This window comes from Lontra canadensis, unplaced genomic scaffold, assembly GCF_010015895.1.
Source record: "Lontra canadensis isolate GAN:19392208 unplaced genomic scaffold, GSC_riverotter_1.0 scaffold108, whole genome shotgun sequence".
Lineage (NCBI taxonomy): Eukaryota > Metazoa > Chordata > Mammalia > Carnivora > Mustelidae > Lontra > Lontra canadensis.
Window position 1 is genome coordinate 4,261,679 of NW_022631102.1, and position 26,752 is coordinate 4,288,430.

A 26,752-nucleotide genomic window follows, 5' to 3' on the forward strand; every position below is an offset into this window, starting at 1 on the left:
CACTGCTACCCCCGCTGCTCCCTCTGGCTCTCCCTTCTCTTCCATCAGGCTCCCGCCTGCCTGCTTCCCCCATTTCTTTGCCACTTGCTCCTGCTCCAGGCCCCTCTGGAACCTGGCTTCTGGCCCCGACAGACACTTAAACAGCTCTGCACGAGGTCGCTGGCGCACACCTCCCAGGGCAGGCGGCTGCTCTGGAGTTCTCAAACCTCTCATCTCGTACTGAACAATGCTGCGACAATGTCCATACTTTTGAAGATGTCTCCTGCTTCTGCCCCTGCCTCCTCCCTGGCTCCCACTTCTCTCTGGTGGCTCCCTGAAGGCTTCTTCGTTCAAGGTTTTCTACTCACCACTTACAGGAGACGTGCTTAAATTGGGGGCCACAAAAAGGCTTAACGAGTCTAAGAACTCCCTGAAATTATTTGCAAAAGTGAGTGTGCAACTTTTTCCGAAGTAGGTTTTCACCGTGTTCTCAAGGGGCCGTTGCTCCAAACCAGACTGTAAAACCACTTTAAATCTTGGTGCTCCCCAATGTGAACCAGTTAGACTTTCTTCTCTTCTCACTTTGCGCTCACGGTTCTCAAAACTGTGTGCGGCGCGAGAATCAGGTGAGGTGCTCATTAAAATGCAAATTCTCAGACCCCTCCTCCAGAGAGCCTTCCCAAGTGTTAGCACTCAGAGCAGTGCCGCGAGCCCTGCAGCCTACCGAAGACTAGGGTCCGATCCCTGCTCTCCGCAGTCCCATGGGCCCTCACACTCTGTGCCCTGCCTACCTTGTTCATGACTCACTGTCCCCATTCTCCATGGCCTCGATGCTCCAGCTCATGCTGTTCCCTCCGCCTGGGATGCTTTTCCTAGCCTAGCTTCCCAGTAATTCCTGCTCATCCTACAGACCTGAGACCCATGTTACTTCTGCTAGAAAGCGCTCCTGGAAGCCCCAGGCTCAGTTAGATGGTCCTTCTCTGAACCCAGTTGGCATATCCTATGCCTTGGCACAGAACAGGTCTCACGGCAGGGGACGTCCAACAGCCTTCTACCTTGGGTCCCTCTGCTGGGCATGAGTGCCAACAAGGCAGGGACCACTTCCTCAAGACAGGCTTCCCTGTGGGGTGGTCAAAGGCTTAGTCCACAGTTCCTGTCCCACCTGTTTACCTTGGGTGTTCCAGGACGATAGGGCAAATTCCTTGTGCTCTCTGGACACTGGGCTGCCCACACCATGCCTGGTGCCAAGTGTGAGGAAGGGCGGTCTGTCCATGGCCCAGCCGGCAGCTTGGCGGTAAAGCCAGGTCTGATGGCGAAAGCATCCTCCTGACGCTGCTGGGCCAGTTAAAATGACTTGCCAGAATCACTCAAGAAACTGAAGAAGAAAGGAGTTCCCTCTGCCTAAGGTGTCTTCTCCCTCCTATGTCCACAGGTCTGCGCCTCACCTTTTCTTTAAAGCTTGGGCCAAGTGCCACGGCCTTCAGCAAACATCTGGTTCATTCCCGTTCACTTGGTAACTACGAAGGGAACAGCAGGATGTAAGTCTCTGGGGATGAAAAGGGCATGTCCCTGCCCCGAAGGGATTACAGTCTAGCAGGAAACATGAACACGTACGAAATGGGCATGCTAATACCGTCACAGGGAAATCATGGGGTTCTGCGGGAGGAATTCTCTTCCGTAAAACAGAGCCAAGAAAATGTAGGTATTTTTCTCTGTGCAGGTGCCCAGTATCCAGTACAGTCTGCGTGCTCAACATGTGTGCGTCTGCCCCTTGCCCCCTTTGTTGGCCTTGTGTCCTCTGATCACTTTCAAGCTTTGCCGATAGCTCTTTGACTTATCTTCCTCCCAAAAAGGAGAGCTGCTGGAGGGCAGGCCCCAGGGTGAGCCATCAGCTCCCCCATGGCCTTCCCGATGGAGTCCGGGACCACAGCCCTCGCGAGCCCAGGCTCAGCAGCTGCTGAGCGAACTAGTTAAGTGACGAGGGAACAGGGGAGGCCAGAGAGAAGTGGCCATAAATAAATGTTCCCAAAGCCAAGCAGAAACAGAGCCAGACTCTGAGGCGGCTGGTAAAGTCCTGACTTGTTTACTTTCAACATGCAAGCGGTGAAAGTGAACTTGAAAAGCGGGCTGAGAATCATCCGGAAGGAAGCCCCTCAGCCGGCAGGAGGGCAGCCGCCGCGGGAGGTGGGGGCCATGGAAACCTGTCTGGGCGCTCTGGCGTGCGAGGCTACCCCCAGCACCACGGCGAGGCGCAGAGGGGAGGGGACCGTCCTCTCCTTCGCCACCCCCTCTCTCTGAAGCATGAAGTGCCCCTCCTGCCCGATGTGCAGGTCCCTCGCGTCAAAGCCCGTGTGATGTCACGGGGTACTCAACAACCCTCATGAGCAAGTGATCACATTTGTCCCCACGTTACTTCAAGTGACTTGTCCCCAACAACAGGCACCACTAGCTCGGACCCTGTCTTCCTCCCTTCTCTGGAGGCCTCTGCTTCTGGCTTCTAGGGCCTTACTCGCTGGCTGCTCCCACTCACCCTTCAACTCTGCCTCCACGAACACACGCCGCACCCCTCGGCCCTCGCCTGCTGTGCTGTCTCCTCTGGGCCCCACCAGCAGAGTGCAGGCCCCCTACCCACTCCACTCCAGTCCCTCTCTCCGGGGCCACTGGTGGCCTTCCATTTGCCAGAGGTGACAGACTTGCCCTTGTTCTTGTCCTCTTGGCCCCTTTCTGCACCCTTCGGTTGGCTGACAGTGCTAGCAGCTTGGTTCATTTCTACTCTGCCCCTTTTCTGGCCACTTTCCCAGTGAGCAGGGGCAGAAAGGAAAAATCTGAGGGGCTGGTGTGAGCCAGGGACCAGAGATGTATCAGAAACACAGGCCAGGGTCATCAAGTCAACACTGTCCATCACAGAGACGGTGTGGGGAGTGAAGGGAGCCCGGGCCTGGCCTGTCATTAGCCGGCGACATGGCTTCAGGGGAGCACACGCAAGGCTCTGGAAAATGAGGGGCGTGATCTTTCTTGACTAGGTTTTCAGTTTCTTGGAGCGTGGATACGTCTGAGGAGATAAACCAGAGCACAGTTTACTAACATGATCGGCCCCCAGCTACCATCTTGGGCGAGCAAATGCTGGCTCTGGTCATGGCACGCCTGTGTGAGTGGAGACTTGGGTGGAATCAGCGTGAGGTGCCTCTGTACCCACACGCAGAGCTGTCATGACCTCTTATTCTGTCAGTCTCTACAGAGGAAACCAAGGTCTCTGGCAGGTTCTTCCCTGTGACCTGGAGAATCACCTCGGGTGTCCAGGTGGGACTTGGGCTGTCAGGTTCTGTCCTTTGGAGCGTCCAGAGCTTGGGCTCATCCCCGGGAGGGGCCCTGCCAGCCAGGCCTTGATGCCAGGGCAGCTCAAATGCCCTGCTCTGCCGGGACCCTCCTCCACCTGTCCTCTGTGTCATCTCCCGACAGCCATCCCTTCCCGCTGAGAAGAAGCTGCTTCACCTTTCCTTACGCCACGTACTGAAGGTCTGCTGGTTTTCTCTGTCCCCCATGAGGATAGTTCTTTTTTGGTTTGTTTTAAAAATATTGTTCATCTCGGTAGCCCCAGTGCTTGTAACTAGTGATTGCTCAGTAAACACCTTCGGATAAATGTCTGCTTTAGCATTTGCCTACACTTCGATGTCTCAGTTCAGTGACTGAGGAACACAGGGACTTGGAATCACAGCTTTGTCAGAGCTGAGAAATAATAATAAGTACTTTATTCAGATGGAGGAAACAGGCCTGGAGAAGGGGAGTGTCTCCTAGGGTCCTGTGCTGTTATGTGGAAGGGCCGTATCTAGACCACAGATCTTCCTTTCCGCCATACAACAGGGCTTTTCTGCTTTACTTAGTAAAGCAATTTTTACCACATGTAACTTATCTCTTCTATGGTTTTTTTCTTTTTCTGAACCATTTGAAAGTTGCAGATACCATGTTACTTCAATCCTAAGGTTTTTAGCACACATTTCTTTAAAATAAGGACATTCTAATGTATAACTTAAATACCATTATTACATTTAAGAAAATACCTTACTAATAGCTAATACAGAGCCCACCTTAAAGTCACCCAATTTCCCCCGAAATGTTTGATTTGTATGGGTCCACGATCTACCACATGATATTTGGTTGCACTGTCTGCTTTTTCTCTCCTAAGCTACGTTAGGCCATTTTCTATTTTTCATCGATGTTGACTTTTTTGTGTGAAGAGCTCAGGCCAATTGCCTTGTAGGCTGTCCACATTCTGGACTGTTTCTCACGACTGGATTCAGCGAGAACCCGGCACAGGTGATGGTGGTACTTACTGGACCCCAGCCCAGCAGAAGGCACCCAATGCTAGTGGCCTCCTCTTCCAGAAGCAAAGTGGATTAAGGGAATGGCCGCCAGATCTCTCCAGTGGAAAGGTGCATTCCCCCTTGAGAATTAGTCAACCATTCATAGGGTGGCTTTTTTCCCTCTAAGTGGCAACAGGCTTGAAATATGTTTAATGTTAGGTTCTCAACTTAAAACGTGTATTCTGAAATATTTCATACCTGTGAGAAGTGGGTCCCCACAATCCCACCACTCAGTCTGGGCTGTGGTGTCACCTCAAGTGAAACCGGGCACCTTCTCCCCAGATCTCAGGGCCCCTCCTCTCCCGCAGGCGCCGCCATCTGGAACTGGGGGCTCTCCGATTCCACGTGCGCCTCCTGCAGCTCACGCTCATAATAGACTATTTTACAAACGAGGTTCTCGAGACTTTTTTGTTTCAGGACCGCTTTACGCCCATAAAAACTACTGAGGAGGCCAAAAAGCTTCTGTTTACGTAGTTTAAGTCTATCCGTATTCACCACAGTTGAAACTAAAACTGAGAACTTTCTAAAACACAAGAATGCACAAGCACCCATTTCATTACCTGTCACAGTGACAATGTCAACACATGTCATGTAGCTTCTGGAAAGTTCCACCGTGCATTTGTGAGATAAGAGTGAAAAAGGCAAACGATGTCTTAATGTTATTATAAATATAGTTTTGACTCACAAACCCCTAAAAGGGCAGTTCTCCTGACCACGTTTGAGAACAGCTGAACTACGGCAACGAAAACAAAACAAAACAAAACAAAACCCGTGTTTTCAAACGCAGAAACTCAAATGCTGACTGTTTGAGCCCCACTTTTGTAAGCATCAGAATGAAAGGAAGGCTTTGGCTGTATGAAGCCTAAATTCCGCGTGAGCCCAGACATCTTTCCTTCCATCCGAACTGGTTGGGAGGACCAGCCTGCTCTGTCACCTACCATCGAGATGTTTGCCTTTTCTCTGCTATAATACCACTGGCCCAGATGCTTGGACAGCTGTTCTCCACTTCTCTGCGGAGTCTAGTGGAATCTGGAAAAAACACTCCAACCAATTGTTGCGAGAGTCTGATATTCTCAGACAGAAGCTGTCTCACACCCACTTCCCACACTTTCTTTCCAGGCAACCAACATAACACTTTCTGTGGGGAGCCGCTCGATAGTCCATGAGGACACTGGGGCTACTCAAACCTCAGAAACGTTTATAAATTCCAGTACATGCCTGTGTCCTCGCCGTCTGTGATTCTGCTTATTGGGGAAGTGGAACGGGTTTCAACACAGCCTTGGGACAGCTACGGAGATCTGGCTGGACCCAGGACTGGGGCAGTATGCTTATCTCCAAGGATAAATTAATAGCTGAGGAATGAGACCTGGCTGAACCCCAGCAGATACCCCTGATCATTAGCATGGCAATCAGCTCAGTTCATTACATACCTGAGCAAGCACAGGGACAGGCAGAAGGGAGTGACACCATGCCCTGGGTGCGCAGATGACGAATGACTGACAGACACAGGCGCAGGGTGCCACGGGAGGACAGAGGAGGTCTCCGTGTCTCTCATGGTATGAATGGTGTGAAATCAGAGACTGCATGATAACAGACATTAGGAGGCCCTGGTCCTAACCTTGACTCTGCGATTCGGGGTGAGTTCCTTCAAGAGGCTACAGCTAGGGACGCCTGGGTGGCTCAGTGGGTTAAGCCGCTGCCTTCGGCTCGGGTCATGATCTCAGGATCCTGGGATCGAGTCCCGCATCGGGCTCTCTGCTCAGTGGGGAGCCTGCTTCCCTCTCTCTCTCTCTCTCTCTCTGCCTGCCTCTGTCTACTGTGATCTCTCTCTGTCAAATAAATAAAAATAAAATCTTTAAAAAAAAAAAAAAAAAAAGAGGCTACAGCTAAGCTTAGCTTTTGAGAACACAAGAGATCTGGTTTCAAATCCAACACTGTCAAGTGAGACCACCGTGACCTGGAGTGAGTGACCTCTTTGCTGAGCCCTGTTCTTGCCTGCAAGCTGGGACCAACAGTACAACACCTCAGAGGATGAGGATTAAATACGGCGTACATCACAGTGCCTGGCACGGAACACTCTAGAAAGGATAATTGTTGTTCTTTTTTGCCTTTCTGGGTTCAGCCACCAAAGTAAAACCACTGGATGAGACTGGTTGCCAGCCATCTTCAGCCCAAGACACCTGAGGAACACCTCACACTCTCATGAGAGTGGCCTGGAACCCGGGTGGTAATGTGTCTCAGCTGGAGGCACACCTGATTCTTTGGAACAAGAGAAGACAGAGAAGTTCCAAGAAGCTCTCCAAGTGACCTAGCTACACGCCCCTGGGAGCAGCTGCTGAACAATGTGCTCTCCCATGGCCTGACTGTAAGCTCTGGACTCTGACTCGCCTGTGACGACAACACGTTCAGGAAATGTTCCTCTTAGAGGCCGTCTAGACTCTTAGACACAGGTGTGGGTCGGACCCGGGCTGTGTGAGGCTTCTCACACCTTTACGCATTCAACATCTGAGGGCAGTGGAACAAGGGGCAATTAGCGTGCCCGAACAGCCAACCAGCTAGCAACAGGACAGGGAGCCTTGGTGCCTCCACCACCCGAGAGCGAGCGAAACGTCTGCTCTTCTGGCCTCTTCTCCACCATGCCACATGGGAAGCTGCCCTGAGAAGGAGCTTCAGTGGGCCGGGCATCTCCAGCACACACATCGAACGTAGTTAATTAAATCCAGCCACTTGATAAATGTAGCAAAACAGACAAGAGCCCCTCCCCTCCTGGAACTTAGATTTTACAGGTGTGGAGAGAGAGATAAGTAATAAAAATAGTAAATAAGTTATGTAGTATGTTGGAAGCTGATAAGCCTTTAGAAAAAACAAAACACCAACCAAACACAATGAGGACAAGAGGGAGGCCAGGGAAGGGACTGAAATTAGTGGCTCCACTAGAAAGGGGCAGACACATTCTCTCTCGTGGCCCTTCCTGCCACACTCTGGAATCAGTGGGTTCCCACTCAGTGCGGACTCGTTCGACCACCATTTACTGGGAGCCTGTCTTGCACAGGCTCACAAACCCCACGGACCCCCCAGCTGGCACGCCAGCTGCTTACGTCGCGTCCCCCACCCCCTCTGTGGCAAGGGAAACCACAGGCCACCTGAGTCTGGTTTGATGCACTTCCTTCACACCCACAGGTGACCCAGCGGGATGTCCTGGGGGCCACATCTCCGCAGTGCATCCCGAGCCCGGCTCTTGCTCCCTGCCTACGCTGACTGTCCCCTCCCCAGCCCCAACCGCCCCCTCTCACCTGGACGACTCCAAGCCCGCCAGGAGGGCTCCCTGCCTCCACTCCTGCCACAACACAGATCATGAGCTACCCAGAATGACTGTTCTCAGCCCTCCATCGGATGCCTTTCCCCGTGCTTACCACCCTCCAAAAGGTTTCCCACGACACAACAAACAAAATCTAACCCCCTCACCAGGCTTGCCGGCTCTGCGTCAGAAGGCCTGTCCACGTCTTGGCCGGTGTCGCCCTTCCCTCTCCCCTGGTTCACGTAGCTTCAGCCTTCCTGTTCTTTGACCCTTGACCCCACCAAACTGTTCCCGTTGGGGCCTTTACACTTGCTGTCCTTCCCTCTGTGCCCCCCGCCCATGCTTCCATCTCCAGAGTTTTGCATGGTGGCCTCATGACGTCATGGAGGAGGTATCTGAATAAAGGTCCCCCACCTGGGCGTTAGGTGAGGCGATGGCCTGGTCATCTGCAACCAGCCTCTAGTGCTGTTTGGTCTCTCTGTCTTTGGCTTATGGTTTCTTGACTGTGTGCCCTCCCGACCCTGCCCCCGGTGCAGTTTCAGGACAGGACGGCCTGTCTCGTCCCCTGTTTCCCTGGCGCCTGGAGCAGCCCCTGGCTGACGCTGACCAGGATGCTTGCTCGGTGCCTTTTTCTTTCTCTTTCTTTCTTTCTTTCTTTCTTTCTTTCTTTCTTTCTTTCTTTCTTTCTTTCTTTCAGATTTTATTTATTTATTTGACAGAAAAAGAGATCACAAGCAAGAGGAGAGGCAGGCAGAGAGAGAGGAGAAAACAGGCTCCCCGCTGAGCAGAGAGCCTGATGCGGGGCTCGATCCCAGGACCCTGAGATCATGACCTGAGCCAAAGGCAGAGGCTTAACCCACTGAGCTGCCCAGGCGCCCCGCTCGGTGCCTTTCTGAAAATCATGCACTATCCTTTGGAGTTCACCCGAGGTCCCACTTTCTCCTCAAAGTCGGTCCCGACAGCCCCAAAGTCTCAACTCCTGCCGCTCTTCCCATCTACACTGTGTGTGCCGTGTGGCGCTGGGGACTCGCGGGCTCTTCACTCCCGAGTGCTGCCCCCCTAACCCTGTGCGTCTCTGCATGCCCAAGTGGAGCAGCTCTCAGTCAGTGTGGAAGGGCAGCACAGAGCCAGTAGCCGGAGCTCAAGGCTGTTTCCCAGCAAGTCGCTCCTACTCTGTCTTGGTTTCTTCCTCTGTGCAATGGAAGCAAAAAACCAAGCCCCACTGCCCGCAGGACTGCCGACAGAATGAAAGGCAACGCTGCCAGCGTGGTCCCGGTGGGCCGGACACTGCCATGGGCTCCATGCACTCCCTCTCCCAGCCCACGGCCAAGTGCTCGGGGAAATGCTGCTTGGCTTCTGGGTGGCCAGAGCGGGCGCCAGAAGTTTCCATGATCCAAAGGCCCTGTGGATGCCTGCTACAGGCACGAGGGTAAATGGAATCTAGATGTCGTACCCCGTTAGGTCAGCAGCAGGAGGACCAAAAAGCCTGCAGGTTTTCCAGCGGCTCTGCTCGTGGCTACTGATGCTGCCCCGCCGGCTGGTGTGGGGAGGCCGTGCAGGACCCCGGGCTTTCCGCCTGGCTGGGCCACCACCTCCTTCACCAGACTGGTCCTGCCAGGGCTCTCCGCCTCAGTTTCCTGATCTGTGTACCTCAGAACTGGACTCGCTAGAAGTATCCAGACTTCAAGACCAACATTGCCAATGCACGTTTTTTCCCCCCAAAGAGATCCTGAAGAATACTTTACAAAGATAAAAGTTAATTTGGCTGAAGTGGAGGGTAAGAGGCCCAAAGCACCACTGACCTGGTTGCCTGACTGTGGGTCGGCTCTAAGGGCCTTTCAAGATGGAGAACTCTAAGACTCTTACTATTTTAAAAAACCTTAAAAAAACCCGTTTTGCTTCCTGCCCCTTTACTTTGGACTCGTTTTCCTGCAGCGGCAGTGGACGGGGCAGAGCAAACTGCCTGGGCTTCTCACGCTGTAATCCACAGCTGGAAACGACTCTGGTCCTCACCCACTCTGGAAGTGCACACGCCTTTGAAGTCAAAGTATTTGGTTCTCCACAGCTCCACCCACGCGTCCTTCAGGGTTATAGGAAAATTACTAAAGTGATAGAAAACCGGCTGCAAAGGAGCAGGAATAAAGCCAACCACAAAGAGACAGCGTTTCCCAGGCCCTGGCGACGCTGGGCCGAGAGGAAAGGACTCCGACAGCCTGGCCAAGGCTGCGACGCCCCTCACCAAATACGTGCTTGGAGCAGAAGGCGTATGGGCCACGATCCGCTCGCCTGGGGCTGGCTCTATTAGCTCGCTGCCAACCAGTTCCAGAACGCCTGTGCGGCGCCCTGGGAAAAATGCAGGGGGCAGCCGTCCTGCCTCTCGCAGCCATGCGACCCGAGGCCAGCGCCCCTGCTTTCCAGAGGCTGGCTTCTTCCTCCTCAAAAGCCGAGTGCTGACACCTTCCTGATCTGCCAACACGGCCAACAGAACCAAGTAAGAAAACCAGTGAAGGGGCGCCTGGGTGGCTCAGGGGGTTAAGCCTCTGCCTTAGGCTCAGGTCATGATCTCAGGGTCCTGGGATCCAGTCCTGCATCGGGCTCTCTGCTCGGCAGGGAGCCTGCTTCCTCCCCTCTCTCTGCCTGCCTCTCTGCCTGCTTGTGATCTCTGTCTGTCAGATAAATAAATAAAATCTTAAAAAAAAAAAAAAAAAAAGAAAACCAGTGAAGCTGCACTTTGTACAGCAAGGGCGACACAAAGTACTGAGTTAATCGAGTTGACACCCCACGTTCCCGGGGGACAGAACTGTCTTATCACCGACCGTTTCCTGGGGTCGCAGGGTGGGGAGAATCACAGCTGAGGTGTCACCCCAACGTCCGAGAGAGTGCCCACAAGGAGACATGCACAGTGTGGCCTGGCTACCACCTGCACACGGCCTGAGTGGTGGGAGTCTGACGGGCCGATGGCCTTGGTCACCAGCCTCTCAAGCAGGTCAGGACTCTGCTAGTCAGTTCCTGAAGTTTCCATTTAAAAAGGAACCTCAGTGATTCCCTCCTTGCCCAGTACTCAGAGAAAACAACCTGAGAGAAGAGCCCAGGACCTCAGAGCCAACCACAACCCCCTAGACAGCTCAGAGCCCGTCTACAATTCGAGGCAGCCGTCTGACTTCTGAGCAGTGCCTTCAACACAGAAGCCATTACAGATCACAGAAATCGAGGGACACGGGCCTATGTAATGACACACCAGCACATGGAGAGGGAGTGGGCTCTGTGCCTAACTTGTCCTGAGACCCCGGGTAAGTCCCTTGCCCTCGGATCCCTGATCTCCCCCTTAGCATAACAAGGGGGTCTGGGATGATTTCTATGGTCCCTTCAGCTCTACACAATTATGAGTCTAGGTTTCCTCTTGACATTCCTCTGTCCCCTTTCTGGTCCCCATACTCACCCCGTGGCCATGGCTGAAAGGCTTTAGCACAGGGAACCCTGAGGAGGTGAGTCCTGTCCTCCCACAGGCTATGCCGATCAGAGGACCACAGACCCTCGGAAGGCAGCAACTTGATTTTTAGACTCTACTTAAGACCAAACAGGAAAAGGAAGCTGAACCAGAGACAAAGGGGAAACAAACCCCAGTGACAAACTGAAACCCAGGGAGAAGAGAGAAACGAGAGGCTCGGAGAGCAGAGCCCCCACCTCCTGGCGTGGGCAGCCGAGCCACCGCGCCACCCCACGGCGCTCCCATGGCCCACAGCCCGGCCTCCAGCCCCGAAGCAAAGCCCTTCTGGGGAGCCTGCACCCCCAGGCTGGGGCTGGGGGTGGGGCCTGCGGTGGTCCCCACCTGCCCCCCTCACCTGCTCACTGCCGCCCTGCTCAGCCACAGCCGCCTGACAGGCCTGGGCCTAGCTCTTTCCACCTGCTACAGAAAGGCGGTGGGGGGGGGGGGGAGTCCCTGTGGGCGGCTTCGTGGAGGCTTTTGTGAAAAGCCTCAGAGAGCTCAGACGTGCCCTCCCCGATCCTCTGGAGAAGGCAGGCCGCATGGCAACATTTAGGGACCTGCTGAAGGTTTACTGTTGACTCTGGTATCAGTTTTGCTCCTCGAAGAGGAGACGCCTGTCTCTAATGTGGAGAGCTCCGTCAGCAGCTGAGGGCCTGCCAGGAAAGGCGCGAGGAACACTGGAAAGCTGGCTTCGTCACTTGCTCACTGAGTGACGCTGGGGCTTTGGCTTCCTCAGCTGTGGTGGGGCTCGCGGCCCCGACCCTGCCCGCCTCCACTGGGCTGTCGTGGACAAGAGGCCCCTTCCCAGTCCCTCATTCAGGCCTGTGCTCGAACCAGGAGACGGAATGCCGAAGAGGACGGCAGTCTTTCAAGTCCTGGAAGAGCTTTCGGAGTCTAGAAAGGAAGACACTGGAATGCTAGTGGATACATGTGTTAAAATGCTATCACTGGTACAGGGAAAAACAGCTCCACAAAGGAAGGAAGGAACAGCTCTCAGGGATAGCTGACAGCGCTCTGCATGTTGAACGTGTCTTGTAAAAGGCTTGCAAAGACAGGTCCTTACCTCTGAGCTCTGCTGTAGGGGCAAGACACAAATTTTGACATCACTGTGCTTTTCATTTTCCTTGACTTCAAAATATTTTCTCTTTTTCCACAGGACTTCTTTTATCTATGGGTTATTTAGAAGCATTTTAGTTTCTGTTTCTTAAACATCTGTTACTGTTACTTATTTCTAATTTAATTCTATTGTGGACAAAGAACATACTTAGCACAACTTCCTTTGTTTCTCCAGGTAGGCTTTCAATCCTTTCAGACTTATGGAGACTTGTTTAGTGGCCCGGCAGGTAGTGTATACAGTGAGTGTACTGTGTGCACAAGGACGTGTGTGCTAAATGTGGGTACAGTGTTCTAAAAGTGTCAGGTCAGGTGCTGTTCAGATCTAAGTCCTTACTGGTTTACTGATTTGTTTTGTCTAATGGTTCTGTCAACTGCTGAGAGAAAGGGTTAAAGTCTCCGGCTGGTACAGTGGATTTGTCTATTACTCTCTTTAATTCTGTCCATTTAAAAAAAATTTTTTTTTAATTTATTTGACAGAGAAAGAGAGAGAGAGAGAGATCACAACTAGGCAGAGAGGCAGGCAGAGAGAGAGGGGGAAGAAGGCTCCCCGCTGAGCAGAGAGCCCAATGTGGGGCTCGATCCCAGGACCCTGAGATCATGACCTGAGCTGAAGGCAGAGGCTTAACCTACTGAGACACCCAGGGGCCCCTAATTCTGTCCATTTTTACTTCATGTATTTTGGAGCTCTTGCTCCGTACATAAATTTTTATGTTTATTGTATCTTCCTGATGAACTGACCCTCTCATCAGTATGAAATGTCCCTCCTTACCACTGGTATCATTTTTGTCTTTAAATTTACTTTGTCTGGTATTAACGTAGGCATTTGGGTTTACTTATTGCCTGGTGTATCTTTCTCCACCCCATATTGGTTTTCTGTTGTTTCTGTAACAAATTACTGTGCACTTAGAACTTGTAACACAAATTTATGATCTTAAGTTTTGTGAGATAATAGGTAAGAAGTCTGACATAGATCTCAAGGGTCTCACTGAGCTAAAATTAAGGCGTTAGAAGCACTGGCTTTCCTTCTGGAGGCTCTACAGAATAATTTCCTGGCCTTTCAGCCAAGGGGCCCCCCACCCTCCTTCCCCATGCCCCCTTCCTCCACTTGCGAACTGTAGTACAGTGTCACTAGAACTCCTTCTCCCACCCCAAGGTCTCTTCCTGACCGCAGCCAGGAAAGGGTCTCTCCCCTGCTAGCTTCTTCTTGTCCTTGTCAGATCTGGGTTTTGTGTGGGTGGGGGGAGAGGGGCTTTTATTTTTTCCACTCTTACTGAGGTGTAACTGACAAAAACTGTATTGATATGTACAATTTATATTTGAGGTGTGTAACTATGACATACTGAAGTGTGGTTTTCTTTGTATTTTCCCTGCTAGGGGTTTCCTAGGATTTCTTGGATATGTAAGTTAAGGTTTTTCAGCAAAATTGGGAAGGTTTTGGTAATTATTTCTTCTAGCATTATTCTTCTGCCCCATTTCCTTTCTCCTCTTCCTCCAGGATTCCAATCATACCCATCATCTTGGTATCATCCCACAAAGTCACCAAGGCTTTTAATTTTTTTCAATATTATTTCCCTGGTTTGCAGATTAGGTGATTTCTATTGACCAGTATCCAAGTCCACTAACCCTTTTTAAATACAATCTCTGATTCACTTTTAATCTCCTGTGGTGAATTTTAAAATTTCATCTCTAGTACCAGAATTTTTATTTGGTAAATTTTTTACCATTTCCATTTCTCTGTACATTTGCTTACTTTATCCATCTTCTAAGTCTCTGAACATATGTATAATAGCAACTTGGAAGTACTTGCCTGCAAACTCAAACTTCAGAATCACTTTAGGGTCTACTGATTGCTTTTCCCCTTAAGTAGGGGCCACACCTTCTGACTCTTTCTATGTCCACTAATTTAGGATTGTATGTTAAACACTGTAGTGTCATAGTGCGGAGAGTCTGGGTAATACAGTCTTTCTTTAGAGGCACTGAATTTGCCCTGGCAGGCAGGTAAATTACTGGCAGATTCTTTTGGTGAAGTCAAGTGTGTATTCTTTTTTTTTTTTTTTTTTAAGATTTTATTTATTTATTTGACAGGCAGAGATCACAAGTAGGCAGAGAGGCAGGCAGAGAGAGAGGGGAAGCAGGCTCCCCGCTGAGCAGAGAGCCTGATGTAGGGCTCGATCCCAGGACCCTGGGATCATGACCTGAGCGGAAGGCAGAGGCTTTAACCCACGGAGCCACCCAGGCGCCCTTGTATTAATTTTTCAAAGTCTTTTAAAGTTGTATTTGCATTTTGAACTTAGCCCCACGGTATGGCCCTTACTCAAGGGCACGGTCCCCACTCCTAAGATATGGCTGCTCTGGGGAGTCAACTGGACGCTTGAGGAGCTTGGTGAGGTCTCTTCATTCAGGTGACTGGACTCTCCTCGGTTTCCCAGCACTGCATGAACTTGGCATCATCATTCAGTCCTCAGCCCTACAGCAGGCAACCTGTGCTAGGGCTCACAGACAAGTCTCATTCCACACATGCACAGCCAGCCAGCTTTCGCCAACAACCCAAAGCGAATCCCCACACAAAACTCTATCCTTGCTCCTACCACAGGGCTTCCTTTTCTCTATTTCTTTGTCCTGCAACACCCAGCTATTTTGGAAGCCTAGAATTCCATTATCTGCCTTCTGAGCTCATTAAGATCAACTTTGAGCTTGAGCCCCACCATTCTGTGCCCAAACCAGAGAGAGGCCCCAGGCAGAAAGCCAGAGCCATTGTGGGACTTACCGTGTTTCTTTACTCAAGACTAAGAGCCCTGTGCTACCTATCAATGCCTGAAAACAGCAAGAATCTAATATCTTATGTGAGTTTCAGTACCCGTATACTCAGGTGCTTCATATATTTTGTTCAGTTCATAGTTTTGTTTTGCCTTTTTTTTTGTCAGGAGAGTAAGTCCACGATCATTCCTGTGTCATGGTCGGAAGCAGAAGTCAATGATTATTAAACTACCAAAGGGTATTCTCTTGCGCTTTCTGAACATTTCCCGAAGATGCTAGCCTGAGTATAAACATCTTCACTGTAAGAAGATGCCTTTCCCTTCCACCCTTCATTCCCCTGTCCTCCAGTCATGTTTCTACTGACTCTTCTTGGTTTCCGTAGATAGATAAGAGGTGAGAGTGACCCTTCTGAGGTCATTCTTTTAGCCCTGTCATCTAGCTTTAAGAAGGCACTTATGTAAATTATGAGGACTAAGAAGTATGGAAAGATTTTCTGCTAGGGTGTTATGAGATACGGATTCTAGCCCATGCTCTATTACTGACATGCCATACATCCTTGGGCATTTATTTCCCCACTCTCAATCCTGGTTTCCTCCTCTGTTCAATGAAAGGATTGTCAATATTCATAATTACGAATGCAGGTACAATACCAATTCCCCACTCAATAGTGTCAAGGCGATAGAAAAGGTAGGAAAAATAGGACAGGCACTGGTAACATCTGAAGAACCAGTCAGTGAGGGTGTTAAGTGATGTCCTAAGTGATTATAAGGCAGCACCTTATAATGTTACTATGAATTGAGCTCGGCACTCAGTACACGCTTCAGGATGCAGCAGGTGCAATGCTGACTCTCGATGACTACACGAATGAATGAATGGGAAGGTCTCACACAGGATACTAAATGCTAAGGCATTTGGCTCTGCATCTTGAACATAGTAAATGCTCAGTAAGCATCAACTGTATTGGCTTGGATGGAAAGAGATGTTTCCCATGTGTCTCGATCCCGAGAGAGAAGAATGGTTAACGACAAATCAGGGAACCACACTACACGACACTTTACGTTAAGAGATCAAATTCGAAGGCTTGTTTTGTGGCTTGGGAGAGTAATCTAACTTCTGTAGATCTTCGTTTTTTTTTTTGTTTTTTTTTTTTGTTTTTTTTTGTAAACAGACTGTTCTCTCTTCTACTCTCTTGGTGGGATGTTTGAGCATAAAATGGTCTTTGACTAAGAAATACAGAAAAAAAATTTTGCTTCCTAATACTAGTTTTTCATGAGAATTTGTGTCAAAAAAAAAAAAGTGTTCTGAGTAGAAGGTCCTCGTGTCCTTGGAGTGGAGGACAAGGGGACGGAGCACAGAACTAGTTACCATCAGTGACACATTATGAAAATCTCCTGGCAATGCTGCATGACCAAATGCAGTCACACCTGGCTTTGCCCTTCAAGACCCAATTTACATATCACCTCTTCAATGAAGTGTTTATCCAGCCCCAAGATAGACAACGTTATTCCTGCTGTGGTGTTTCTCCTGCAGTTTGTAATATTATCCATTTAACTGTCACAGGTGATTGTTCTTTAGGGAGGGGCTACCACGTTTTGTTCATCTTTTATCACCAGTTGCGCTCAGCACAATTCTTGGGATACATACTGTGTGTTCAGAATATTTGTTAGGCTGTTCTGCTGAAAAGACCGGTACTCAGGAAGTATGTGAATTACTACTGTACAGAGAGGGTACTGACATGGTCTTGTTTTTCAAATGTCAGCATCTGGAAAGGGAATGCTTGAATCTGGTTTGCAATACAGGGTACTCTGCCCCAAGTAACTTCCATCCCGACCAAGCTCCTGGCGAAACTCATCTGCAGCATAAACAGACATTACCAGCCAAGTCAACTGAATGTTCCAAAGAAATAATGATGAACTCACAGGGGAAAATCAGAACATCTTTGAGAAGCGCAAGCACTATATAAGACTTGGAAGAAAAAGAACAAATGAAGTAACCTGTGATATATAATAAGAAATACATTTTGATCTCTGTTTCTGTTTCTGAACACAGATTAATGTCATTGTGGGTGGCAGCAATACCTTGTGTCATGGTCTTAGTCTATAAAGGTGACCGAATGATGACAATGTCACCAAAAGAAAAGTTTAATGTTACTCTCAGCTCCCCTGTGAAACAAGAGGCATGGTATTAGGGAAGCACCAGTGTTGTCAGGAGGCAGGAAGGAGCAAGGGGAAAGAACAGGCCACAGCCCTTCTGGGGGTTTCTGGGGGAAAGGCAGGGCAGGGTAAACAGATTAGAATTGCTAGTTTGAATAATTCCCACAGGCCAGAGGGGACAGGGGCTGTCCCTAGTTGTTCGGGGTAGCTTCGGGCAGGGGAAATCCTGGCCTGGGGACTATGAGTCAGATAAGGGAGGGGGTGGGGACGTGACTGGGATGGGTTGGCTCCTACCTGAAATGGGCCCCCCCTAACAGTTTACCGTCTATAGGAATTAGCTGGCTCGGTGAGCCTCTCCCTAGCTAGCAAGGTCCCCCAAAGATGTCAAAACATTAAAAAACATTAAAAAAATATAATTAATGGGGGGAGGCATGGGAAGAGACTCTTCGTGAGTATGGAGCTTCCTCTAGGGGAGGTGAAAACGTTTTGAAACCGGATAGTGGTGATGGTTGCACAACACTGAGAATGTACTCAGTAACACGGAATTGCAGATTAAGATGGTTTTAAAAAATAGTTAAAAAAAAAAAAACTGGGGGAAGTAAAGATCCAGTAAAGTTTCTTATTGCCTGAGGTTTAATTGTTTGATAAGCAGTAATAATCAATAGCCATTTTTAAGGAAAGCATATCTAACTTAGGACAGAAATTCCAGCTGCACCAGTCCTTGTGTGTGCGGGCATTAGTCTATGTGGAACAGAGGGAGGTGAGAGAATACTGAAGACTGAGGAGGCCAGGGACATTGAGAACCTTAAATCAATGACAACAAAAAATAAGTATAAGTGGGGCGCCCGGGTGGCTCATTTAAGTGTCTGCCTTCGGCTCAGGTCACTATCCCAGGGTCCCAGGAGTGATCCCCACATTGGGCTCTCTGCACAGTGGGGAGCCCGCTTCTCCCTCTCCCTGCCATTCCCCCGGTTACTCCCCCAGCTTGTGCGCTCTCTCTACCTCTCTCTGTCAAATAAATAAATAAAATCTTAAAAAAAAAAAAAAGTGTGAACAGAGGTCACAGTAAGTTAGGAGTAGCAAGCAGGAGAAAGAAAATAGAATGTATGATTTTGAATTTGTATTTTCAGAAAATTTAATATGTGTATGCAGAAGGTGGGGCAGGAGGGAGAAAAAGGAGAAAATGCATTAAAAAACACATAGAGAGAGAAAATATAGAATAACACAGCAGAAGCAAGTGCTACTACTCTCATCTCTGACTTTTTTCCGCTGGCGTACCCTCTAGAAATATTTAGGAAAATTATGTATCCTGTTGCATGTTTTTTGGTGGCATCTATAATTTTTCCTGAGATGGTTGCAAGGTACTTAACATTTAGAAACATTATACGTAGTATATGTACATTAAGTATGCTAAATTTATGAATACAACTTAACATGTGAGCTTAAGCTCTTTCTAGTTTTTAAAAGTTTTTATTTATTTATTTGAGAGAGAGCGAGCGCGCATGAGCATGGGGAGGGACAGAGGGAGAAGCAGACTCCCCACTGAGCAGGGACCCAGACATGAAGCTTGATCCAGGATCCTGGGATTGTGACCTGAGCTGAAGGCAGATGCTGAACAGACTAAGCCACCCAGGAGCCCAGCTCTTCTTTTTTTTTTTTTTTTTTTAATTTAAAGATTTTATTTATTTTAGAGAAAGAAAGTGTGCGTACAAGCCGGGGAGAGGCAGGAGAAGGGCAGAGGGAGAGAGAGAGAGAATTTCAAGCAGACTGTGCTGAGTGCAGGGATCATGACCTGAGCTGAAACCAACAGTCGACGCCCAACTGACTGAGCCACCCCGGAACCACTAAAGAGTTTATTTTTAAATAATCTGTACACCCAGTGCTGGGCTCGAGCTCACAGTCCCAAGATCAAGAGTGCTCACTCTTCCAACCGAGCCAGCCAGCCATCCCTAAGCATTTTCAGTTGATGAAGAAGGTCCGCCCGCAAACTGAACTGGCAGAGCCTGTTTCCTGGGTCAAACTGTTCAGCCAAATCAAATCTACTTGCTATAAAAAAAATTTCGACTAATTTTCCAACTCAGTCGTGCTTATATACATCACAGTGAGAGCACACCACCTCTGAAGTCTTTAAACAGACAACCGGAGAGATGAGGTGCGGTGCTCGGCCACGAGTGGGGGCCTTGCTGACATGGAGGCTGCCCTCTTCAACATTCTCCATAGCCACTACCCGTGCTCTCCGGAAACTCTCCTTCAGGGCCAATGCAGCCTCACATGAGTCCTCTGTTTCGTCTGCTGACTGCTGGGAGAGCCCAAGGCACTGAATCTTCCTAAGATTTGGAAAGGCAGGGACACCTGGGTGGCTCAGTGGGTTAAAGCCTCTGCCTTTGGCTCAGTCATGATCTCAGGGTCCTGGGATCGAGCCCCACATCGGGCTTTCTGCTAAGCAGGGAGCCTGCTTCCTCCTCTCTCTCCTGCCTGCATCTCTGCCTACTTGTGATCTCTCTCTCTCTGTCAAATAAAGAAATAAAATAAAATAATTTAAAAAAAAGATTTGGAAAGGCAGGCGGTATGTCCTTCTGCTCGGGTGAGAACAGAGGAATCCTGAAAGGTGGCGGGAGAAAGGGGAGCCAGCACGTCACAGGCAAGCTGCCAGACAGATCCGTGTCGGGATGGAGGATGTGTGGAAGCGGCAACTCTGGGAACGGATTCCCTCACACAGTCCTTGCCCGTGTAGTCTCAGGAACACACGTGGCCTGGTTTGTAGGCAGCTACACTCATGTGATAGCAGTGACCTACCACAAATGGGTTAAAAATCACTGGTTGAGAGACAGGGATTGTGGCTTTGATAAAAAACAATGACCAGAGTTAAGCAGTTTACACAAGACAGTTAAAACAACAGGATAATTCAATAATGCAACTTCAAAAATGGAAAAGTTATAAGGCAAATATAAATAAAAGAACACCATGTTAGCAATTCTGATATTGGACAAACAATTTAAGGAGAAAAACATGATCAAGGATCTAGAGGAATATTAATTAGTAGGAAAAATAATCATGACCATATATGTATGTATTATATTGCAACTCTGTAAAGTAACTGAAAAATTTGGGGGAGAAAGAGTTAAATAAACAATCCTAGTGAAGACAAAAATACATGATTTCTTGGATATTTTTAAAAATAGAGAGATACAAAGTAAAAAAAAAAGTGGGAGCCATTAGCAACCCACTCAACCCTTATTTTAAAGTTCTATTTGTTTAAAGATAGAAAACTCAAACTACAGAAGACGCAGAAAGTAACTTAAGGCCCCTTCCCTCTCCCCTGGTCCTCTCTCCCCAAGCATAACCCTTGTTGGGCCCAGGAAAATGGAGTGTGGAGTCCAGTTCTCAGTATCCCAGCCCACTGCTGCTTTTGTTATATCTCTGTGTCCCCTTGAGGAGGATGTGCTACAGTCAGTCCTACTTTGGACAGAGGGACCTGAGCGATCTAACACCTCAAACAGTGATGCGTGAAGGCCAGGCAGAGGGAAAGAAGCCAGCCATTATGTGATACAAGCAGAGCAGGCGAGTCTCTAAAGACAGAAGCAGATCTGTGGTTGTCTAGGGCTGGGGGAAGGGCTGAGGGGAACCTGGGGAGTGACTGCTAATGCGTATAGTGCTCACTTTTGGAGCAACCAAAATGTTCTAAAATACACTGTCATGATGGTGGCCAGACTGGATATACTAACACTATTGAACTGTACACTTTAACTGGGTGGAATTCCACGGTTTGTGAATTGTATCTCAATAAAGTCATTATTAAAAAATGCTCCAGGGGCTCAGAGGGTTAAGCCTCTGCCTTCAGCTCAGGTCACGATCTCAGGGTCCTGGGATGGAGCCCTGCATTGGGCTCCCTGCTCAGGAGGGAGCCTGCTTCCCCCTCTCTGCCTACTTGTGATCGCTCTCTGTCAAATAAAAAAATAAAGTCTAAAAAAAAAAAAAAAAAGGCAGCTCCAGAGGCACCTTGGGTGGCTCAGTCGATTAAGCGTCTGACTCCTGGTTTTGGCTCAGGTCATGATCTCAGGGTCACGAGACTGAGCCCCACATCAGGCTCCGCTCTCAGTGTGGAGTCTGCTTCAGATTCTCTCCTGCTCCCTCTGCCCCGCTCTGTGCCCCTGCATGTGCTCTCTTTCAGATACATAATTTTTTTTTAATGTTCCCAATGCAGATGGAAAATGCTTTCAAATGAGTTATGAATTAACAGGGGGACTTTAGGATTGTTGGAGAATCATCCCACCATTTTGTCTCCCATCAGAAACAGTGCTCAGTAGAAAGGACCTCATCCAGGGTGACGGTTCTAAATTATTTCAGCTTTCCAGAAAGTGAAGAGAAAATACAATGAAGCAAGGGTACTTCTGACTACAGAAGCCTCCCCAGAACACAGCAGGTGTAGTGCCCGTGCTCAGGCTTCTGGGCGAGTCTACGAACTCAGTCTGACAACTACTCATTTCTCAAGCCATACGCTGAGTACTTTAATGCTTCCAAACCTTCTGCCTCCTCTCAATGGTTTCTAATGTTTTTACTGAGCATTTGAAGAAAACAGGACACTCGGTTAGATTTAGCTGATGACAAATAAAATCAATCCAGAGGAACATAATAATGAGCAACCATTTTTCATCAAATTACTGGAGCTTTTTGTTTCTCAGAACTTTTTCTTGTAGGCAAACGGTCCACATGTTTAGTTTCAAACGTAGGTCATTTGTATGAGTCTAATACCCGTACAGATCTGTGGAACCCCTGGCACGGGAGATTGCCTCCATCCCTCCCCAAACTCCCTCCAGCTGTCCTGGGGTGGCACCCCAACCCCCACCCCCTCCACTTATTTCTGGCAGCCACTGATGTGTCCTCCAGAGCAGTCCCTTTCTTCTGGAGAGTGCCACACTGCTGGAAGCTACGGCACGTAACCATTTTTATGACAGCTTCCTTCACTCAGCATTAACGCCTCTGAGACTCATCTGAGTTGCTGTGTTTATTCAATGATTTAATTTAGTCTTTTTTTGTTTTTGCCGGCTAGTTTTCTGTTGTATGGCTTATCACAAATTGCTTCTCCATTAAGTTCATGAACGTCTGAGTTGGCCTTGGCCATTATAAACAGAGCTGCTATCAACAGCCATGCACACACATCCAGGTTTTTATTGAATGTAAGTCTTCATTTCCATAGGGCAAACATAGAGGACTAAGATTGCAAGGTTAAATGGTGAATTTTATAAGAAACAGTTGCACTGTTTTCCAGAATGGCTGTACCATTTTCCTTCCTACCAGCTGCTGCTCTGCAACCCCATCAGCCTCTGGTGTCCTCAATATTTTATTTCAGCCATTCTAACACGTATGCAGAGAGCTCGTTGTGATTTTAATTTGCATTTCTCTAATGACAGCTGGTGCTGTGCCTACTTTCACGTGACCGTGCGCCATCTGTATACCCTCTTCGGTGACATGTCTACCTAAGTCTTTTGCCCATTTTAAAACACAGGGCTGTTTTCTTATAGTTAAGTTCAGAGAGTTCTTTACAAATTCTGAAGACAAGGCCTTGTGATACGCAAATGTTTTCTCCAAATCTGTCTGTCTTTTCATTCTCCTAACGTCATCTTTTACAGAGTGACAATTTTTAATTTTAATTTAAGTCCAATTTGCCTTACTTCATCTTCTGTGGATGGTGCTTTTGCTCTTATGCATGTGGGCTGTTTGCCCAGTCCAGTGGTCGTGAGGGTGTTGTAGGTTTCTGTCCAGCAGTGCCATGGCTGGACATTCAGAGTTAGAATCCATTTCCAGGTAACCTGGGTGCGACGTGGGAGGACTGGGCCAAAGTTCCTTTTTTTGGCATATCAATGTCTGATTGTTCCCACTCCATCTGTTGACAAGACAGTACTTTCTCCATTGAATGGCCTTTGCCAGCCATCAACTGACAACTGATTTCTGGACTTTTCCTCCTAAGTGTCCCACATCTCCATAAGTCATCTTGAAAAATCCCCAGGCACGCTGGTCGGTACTGCATACACATCTCATCAGAACTCAGAACTAGACAACTAGTTCAACTAGACAGTGATGGGGTCCTTGACTCACCTATTTTGTGACATAGGCTGTGGAGTATGTAACCCTTTCCGCAGGTTGGACTGCACATGGAATACTAAAATCAGTTATTATTATCACAATGCGAGAGGTACCAGCAACCTGAAAACATTCTGGAAGGGGGACTAAGCCGATGAGGCCAACAGAGATCCTAACACAAGAGGACAGGCTGAGGAAAATGGAGTGTCTAGCCTGGAGAGATAAATGGAAAATAACAACACTTGTTCTAGGCCTCTGAAATGGAGCTCCCTTGAAAGAAAGGGTCCTTCTTTCATGTGATCCCCAGCAGATGATTAGGGCCAGTGGCCACAAGCAGGCACTGTGCTAGGTACTGGGAGTCTGGGGATGGACAAGATATACTTTTGCTTGCAGGAGGGGGAGCCACAGAGAAAACTACTTTGGTTTGACATAGGCCATCCAGCCAATTGTAGAAAACCGGACAAAATGACTTGCTTTGATTTTGATTTTGCATGATCGCCAAAGATGGCCTGTCAGCTCTATGTTCAACAAATAATTCGTTCTGTCTTTGGGTCTAATGGCCACATGAAAGTCCTGAGGTCAGGTGACAGAAAGAGATCTGCCCAAGGTCTCAAGCAGTGCTTGCACAGCTGCGTTTGGAAACCAAGCCTCCCGATGCTTAGATCAGGATTCTTGTTCACTATCTGTTAAAATTCTTAATCAGCACTGTGTCTGCTGAAGAGTAAACAACCCAATGCTTTCTTGCCTTCCTGTCTCCCGGCTTCTTCTGACCCTTTAGGTTTTCAGTCTTGCAGGCTCACTGTCTCAGAGACCTTTAAAAGAGAAAAGGATCCCTCACTTTGAAATTTCAACCCTTGTTTTCAGTGACAAGATAAGAAAAAAAAAATCATATCAAATCAGACAGGTCTTTTCTGAAGATTTTATTTCTGCTCCGAGCTGCTTCTGGGTCACCTACTGCTCCAATTATGCTGGAAGTGAACCTGGCTTTCATGAGATTCAGGATATGGCTGGAGGAAAAAGTTGTCAAAACTACTTAAGATCATCAGTGCTCACACTGGGCCCAGAGCATTCCAGGAAATCACTGATTCATTCCATAATTCATTCCGCTGGTTAACCACAGACACACAGGGAGAGCAGACATCACTGACGGATTTAGTGGTACTAACATACCCAGGGCAGGACAGAGCAGGAAGACACTTTGGTTTAAGGCTAGTCCCCTCCCCAGCTCCTCACATGAGCAGCATGGAGCAGGAGAAAGGAAGGACTCGAGGTCCCCTGGCCCACTTCTTCCCTTCTAAGGTGTGTCCCTCCAAAGGGGAGCAGCGACTCCGGGGCTTCCCTGAGGACAGAGTTCTGGAGAGGATCAGCGGAGATGACGGACGGGCAGAGGGTCTGGCACACTGAGAAGCACTGCACCCAGGTGAGAGATTTATTCATTTAACAAACACGTGTTGGGCACCGATTAAAGGACACACCGGCTGCTGAACACTAAGGATATCCAGTTCCAGAAAACAGATCCCTGCACTCGAGAAGACAATGCGATGTGGCAAGTTCGAAGGTGAGAAGAGCACAGGGTGGGAGGCTGAGGCGGGGGGCCCTTGCCAGTCTGGGCAGGAAGAGAAGATGACTGTGAAGATGGAGCATGAACAGAGAGGATTAAGGCAGGAGAGAGTGTACCAGGTGCCAGAAGGTATTTAATACTGGAAATGGTCTGCAGAGTGGGCACTGGTTTTATTACCATGACCCCTACTGTGTCACAAAGCAGTGGCTTCAAGGAAGCTGCTCATTATCCCACAACGCACAGCCCCCACAACAGAGCCACCCAACCCCGATGTCAACTGCACCAGGCCGCGAAAGCCTGCTGTGAAGGAAACTGAGGCCTGCACAGGAGAAGCAACTAGTCCCAAAGGTTGCAGTGGGTTAGCGACAGGGCTGAAACCCGCACGCAGGTCTCCCGTGGCCCAGCATCTCAGACAGGTCTCCCAGGTGACGGGGCGCGGGTCTGCAGCTGGGCAGCACGGGAAAGGAGCACAGAGGACGACACGGCTGACTGAAGGGACAAGAAAAAGTCACGTCTCCATGCAGGAGCACCACCACCAGACAGGGCCGCGAGCGAGGACGCCAGAGAGAAAGGGGGGACAGGAAGCAGCAGAGGAAGGAAGTGGGCAGCCGTCGGTCTATTTCTGCTCTCAGACAGAGCACCCTCTCTCAGTTCTATAGCGATCTGCATTTAAAGAAGCTGGGTGCACACCCAAGCATCACAACCAGGGAGGGGGCGAGGCAAAAATGAATATTCTCACTTTCTGGACCTGGAAGAGTGAAGGGCTTTACCCAAGGCCCCAGAGCTCTGCGGAGAGGGAGAAGTCCCTGGTGAATACTGCTGTAGGCGGCAGGTGCCACGTGCCAGCCCCGCCCCAGACACCTGTTCCTTGACTTGCCCGCGGTCCATGGAGGCATGACAAGTCTTGAAGGGACTTTGCCGTGAGTTCAAAGGAGAAACTAGGTACAGGAGGGCACGCCCTCAAAAGCTGCGGAACTGATGTAGGAACAGAGAGGCCCTGCAGACTAGGCTCCACTCCCTGGGTCTCAGGACCAGGGATCTAACGGCAGGCGAGTCCCTGGCTTGTCTGGGCATCCCCGCCCATCCCGACAGCCAAAGAGCCAGAAGACCGCCCTCAGGAGCACTGCCCACTCTTGAGAATGGAGTCCATTCTATTTTAAAATTTTCTTGTCCTGAAGCCAATGACACTACTTTCAAGTATGGCCAACAAAAACCATTAGTAGGAGGGCAGCTGGGATAGCTTAGTTCCTTAGTCTAGGCTGAAAGGAAATAAAATCACTTTGTTAATGAATTAATTTTCAAGAAACCAAAATCCTTAAAAAATCTTTGTCCAAGTTTCCAGACTGCTGTTTCAAGCAGTTGCACAGATACCTAATTTAATTCCCTCTCATGCTAACATTTCTGCTACAAACGGTACACCAACGTGTGGCGAGTAGTGGTGGTGGCCCGCAGGCCTCTAGATGCCTGCGGCAGGGTGCTGCGGGGCAAGCCCCATACTGGGCCGTGGGACACAGACCACACCTGCTCTGGGGCCTCTGGCAGCCCAGTCACCTTTCAGGGCCTTGCTCCCCTCCTCTGACACATGAAGAACTGGGTGCTTGGGCCATGGGGACACACCTGGTGTGGACGCCCCAGAACTATTCTAAGCCTCGACTGGTCTCAGTCTCGGTGTCTTCACTGCTACTCTGCTAATGAAGATTAAATACAACAAGGAATGGGAAAGGTTCTTGAAAAGTAGACCACCTCACTGGCAAGAGAAGCTTCTCAGGAAGATGGGATGCTGAAAATTCTGCTTTATTAATCATAGTAACAGGGTTTGTACTAACACCAGCTGACGCCTGCGCAAGGCCTTGGGCGCCGGTCCGTCACGTAGGAAGCGCACTCATGGGTGTGTCCAGAAGGGTCCTACACAGACGGCACCGTGAGTACTGAGTGGGACTGTCCGCATCTACAGGAGTT

General features: G+C 49.1%; 1 protein-coding gene across 4 annotated transcripts in view; it reads right to left on the reverse strand.

The window, feature by feature from the left end:
• The window catches only part of EVL (Enah/Vasp-like), a 141,990-nt gene that overhangs the window by 58,702 nt on the left and 56,536 nt on the right, over positions 1–26,752 (reverse strand). The window contains exon 1 of one of the 4 annotated variants that reach the window (XM_032839693.1): positions 11,078–11,239. The exons of the other annotated variants lie outside the window; for them this stretch is intronic. Within the exon in view, the coding sequence (XP_032695584.1) occupies positions 11,078–11,088 (11 nt within the window). The 5' untranslated portion in view covers positions 11,089–11,239. Of the gene's footprint in view, positions 1–11,077; positions 11,240–26,752 lie in introns of those variants that run through there. 4 annotated transcript variants of the gene reach the window in all.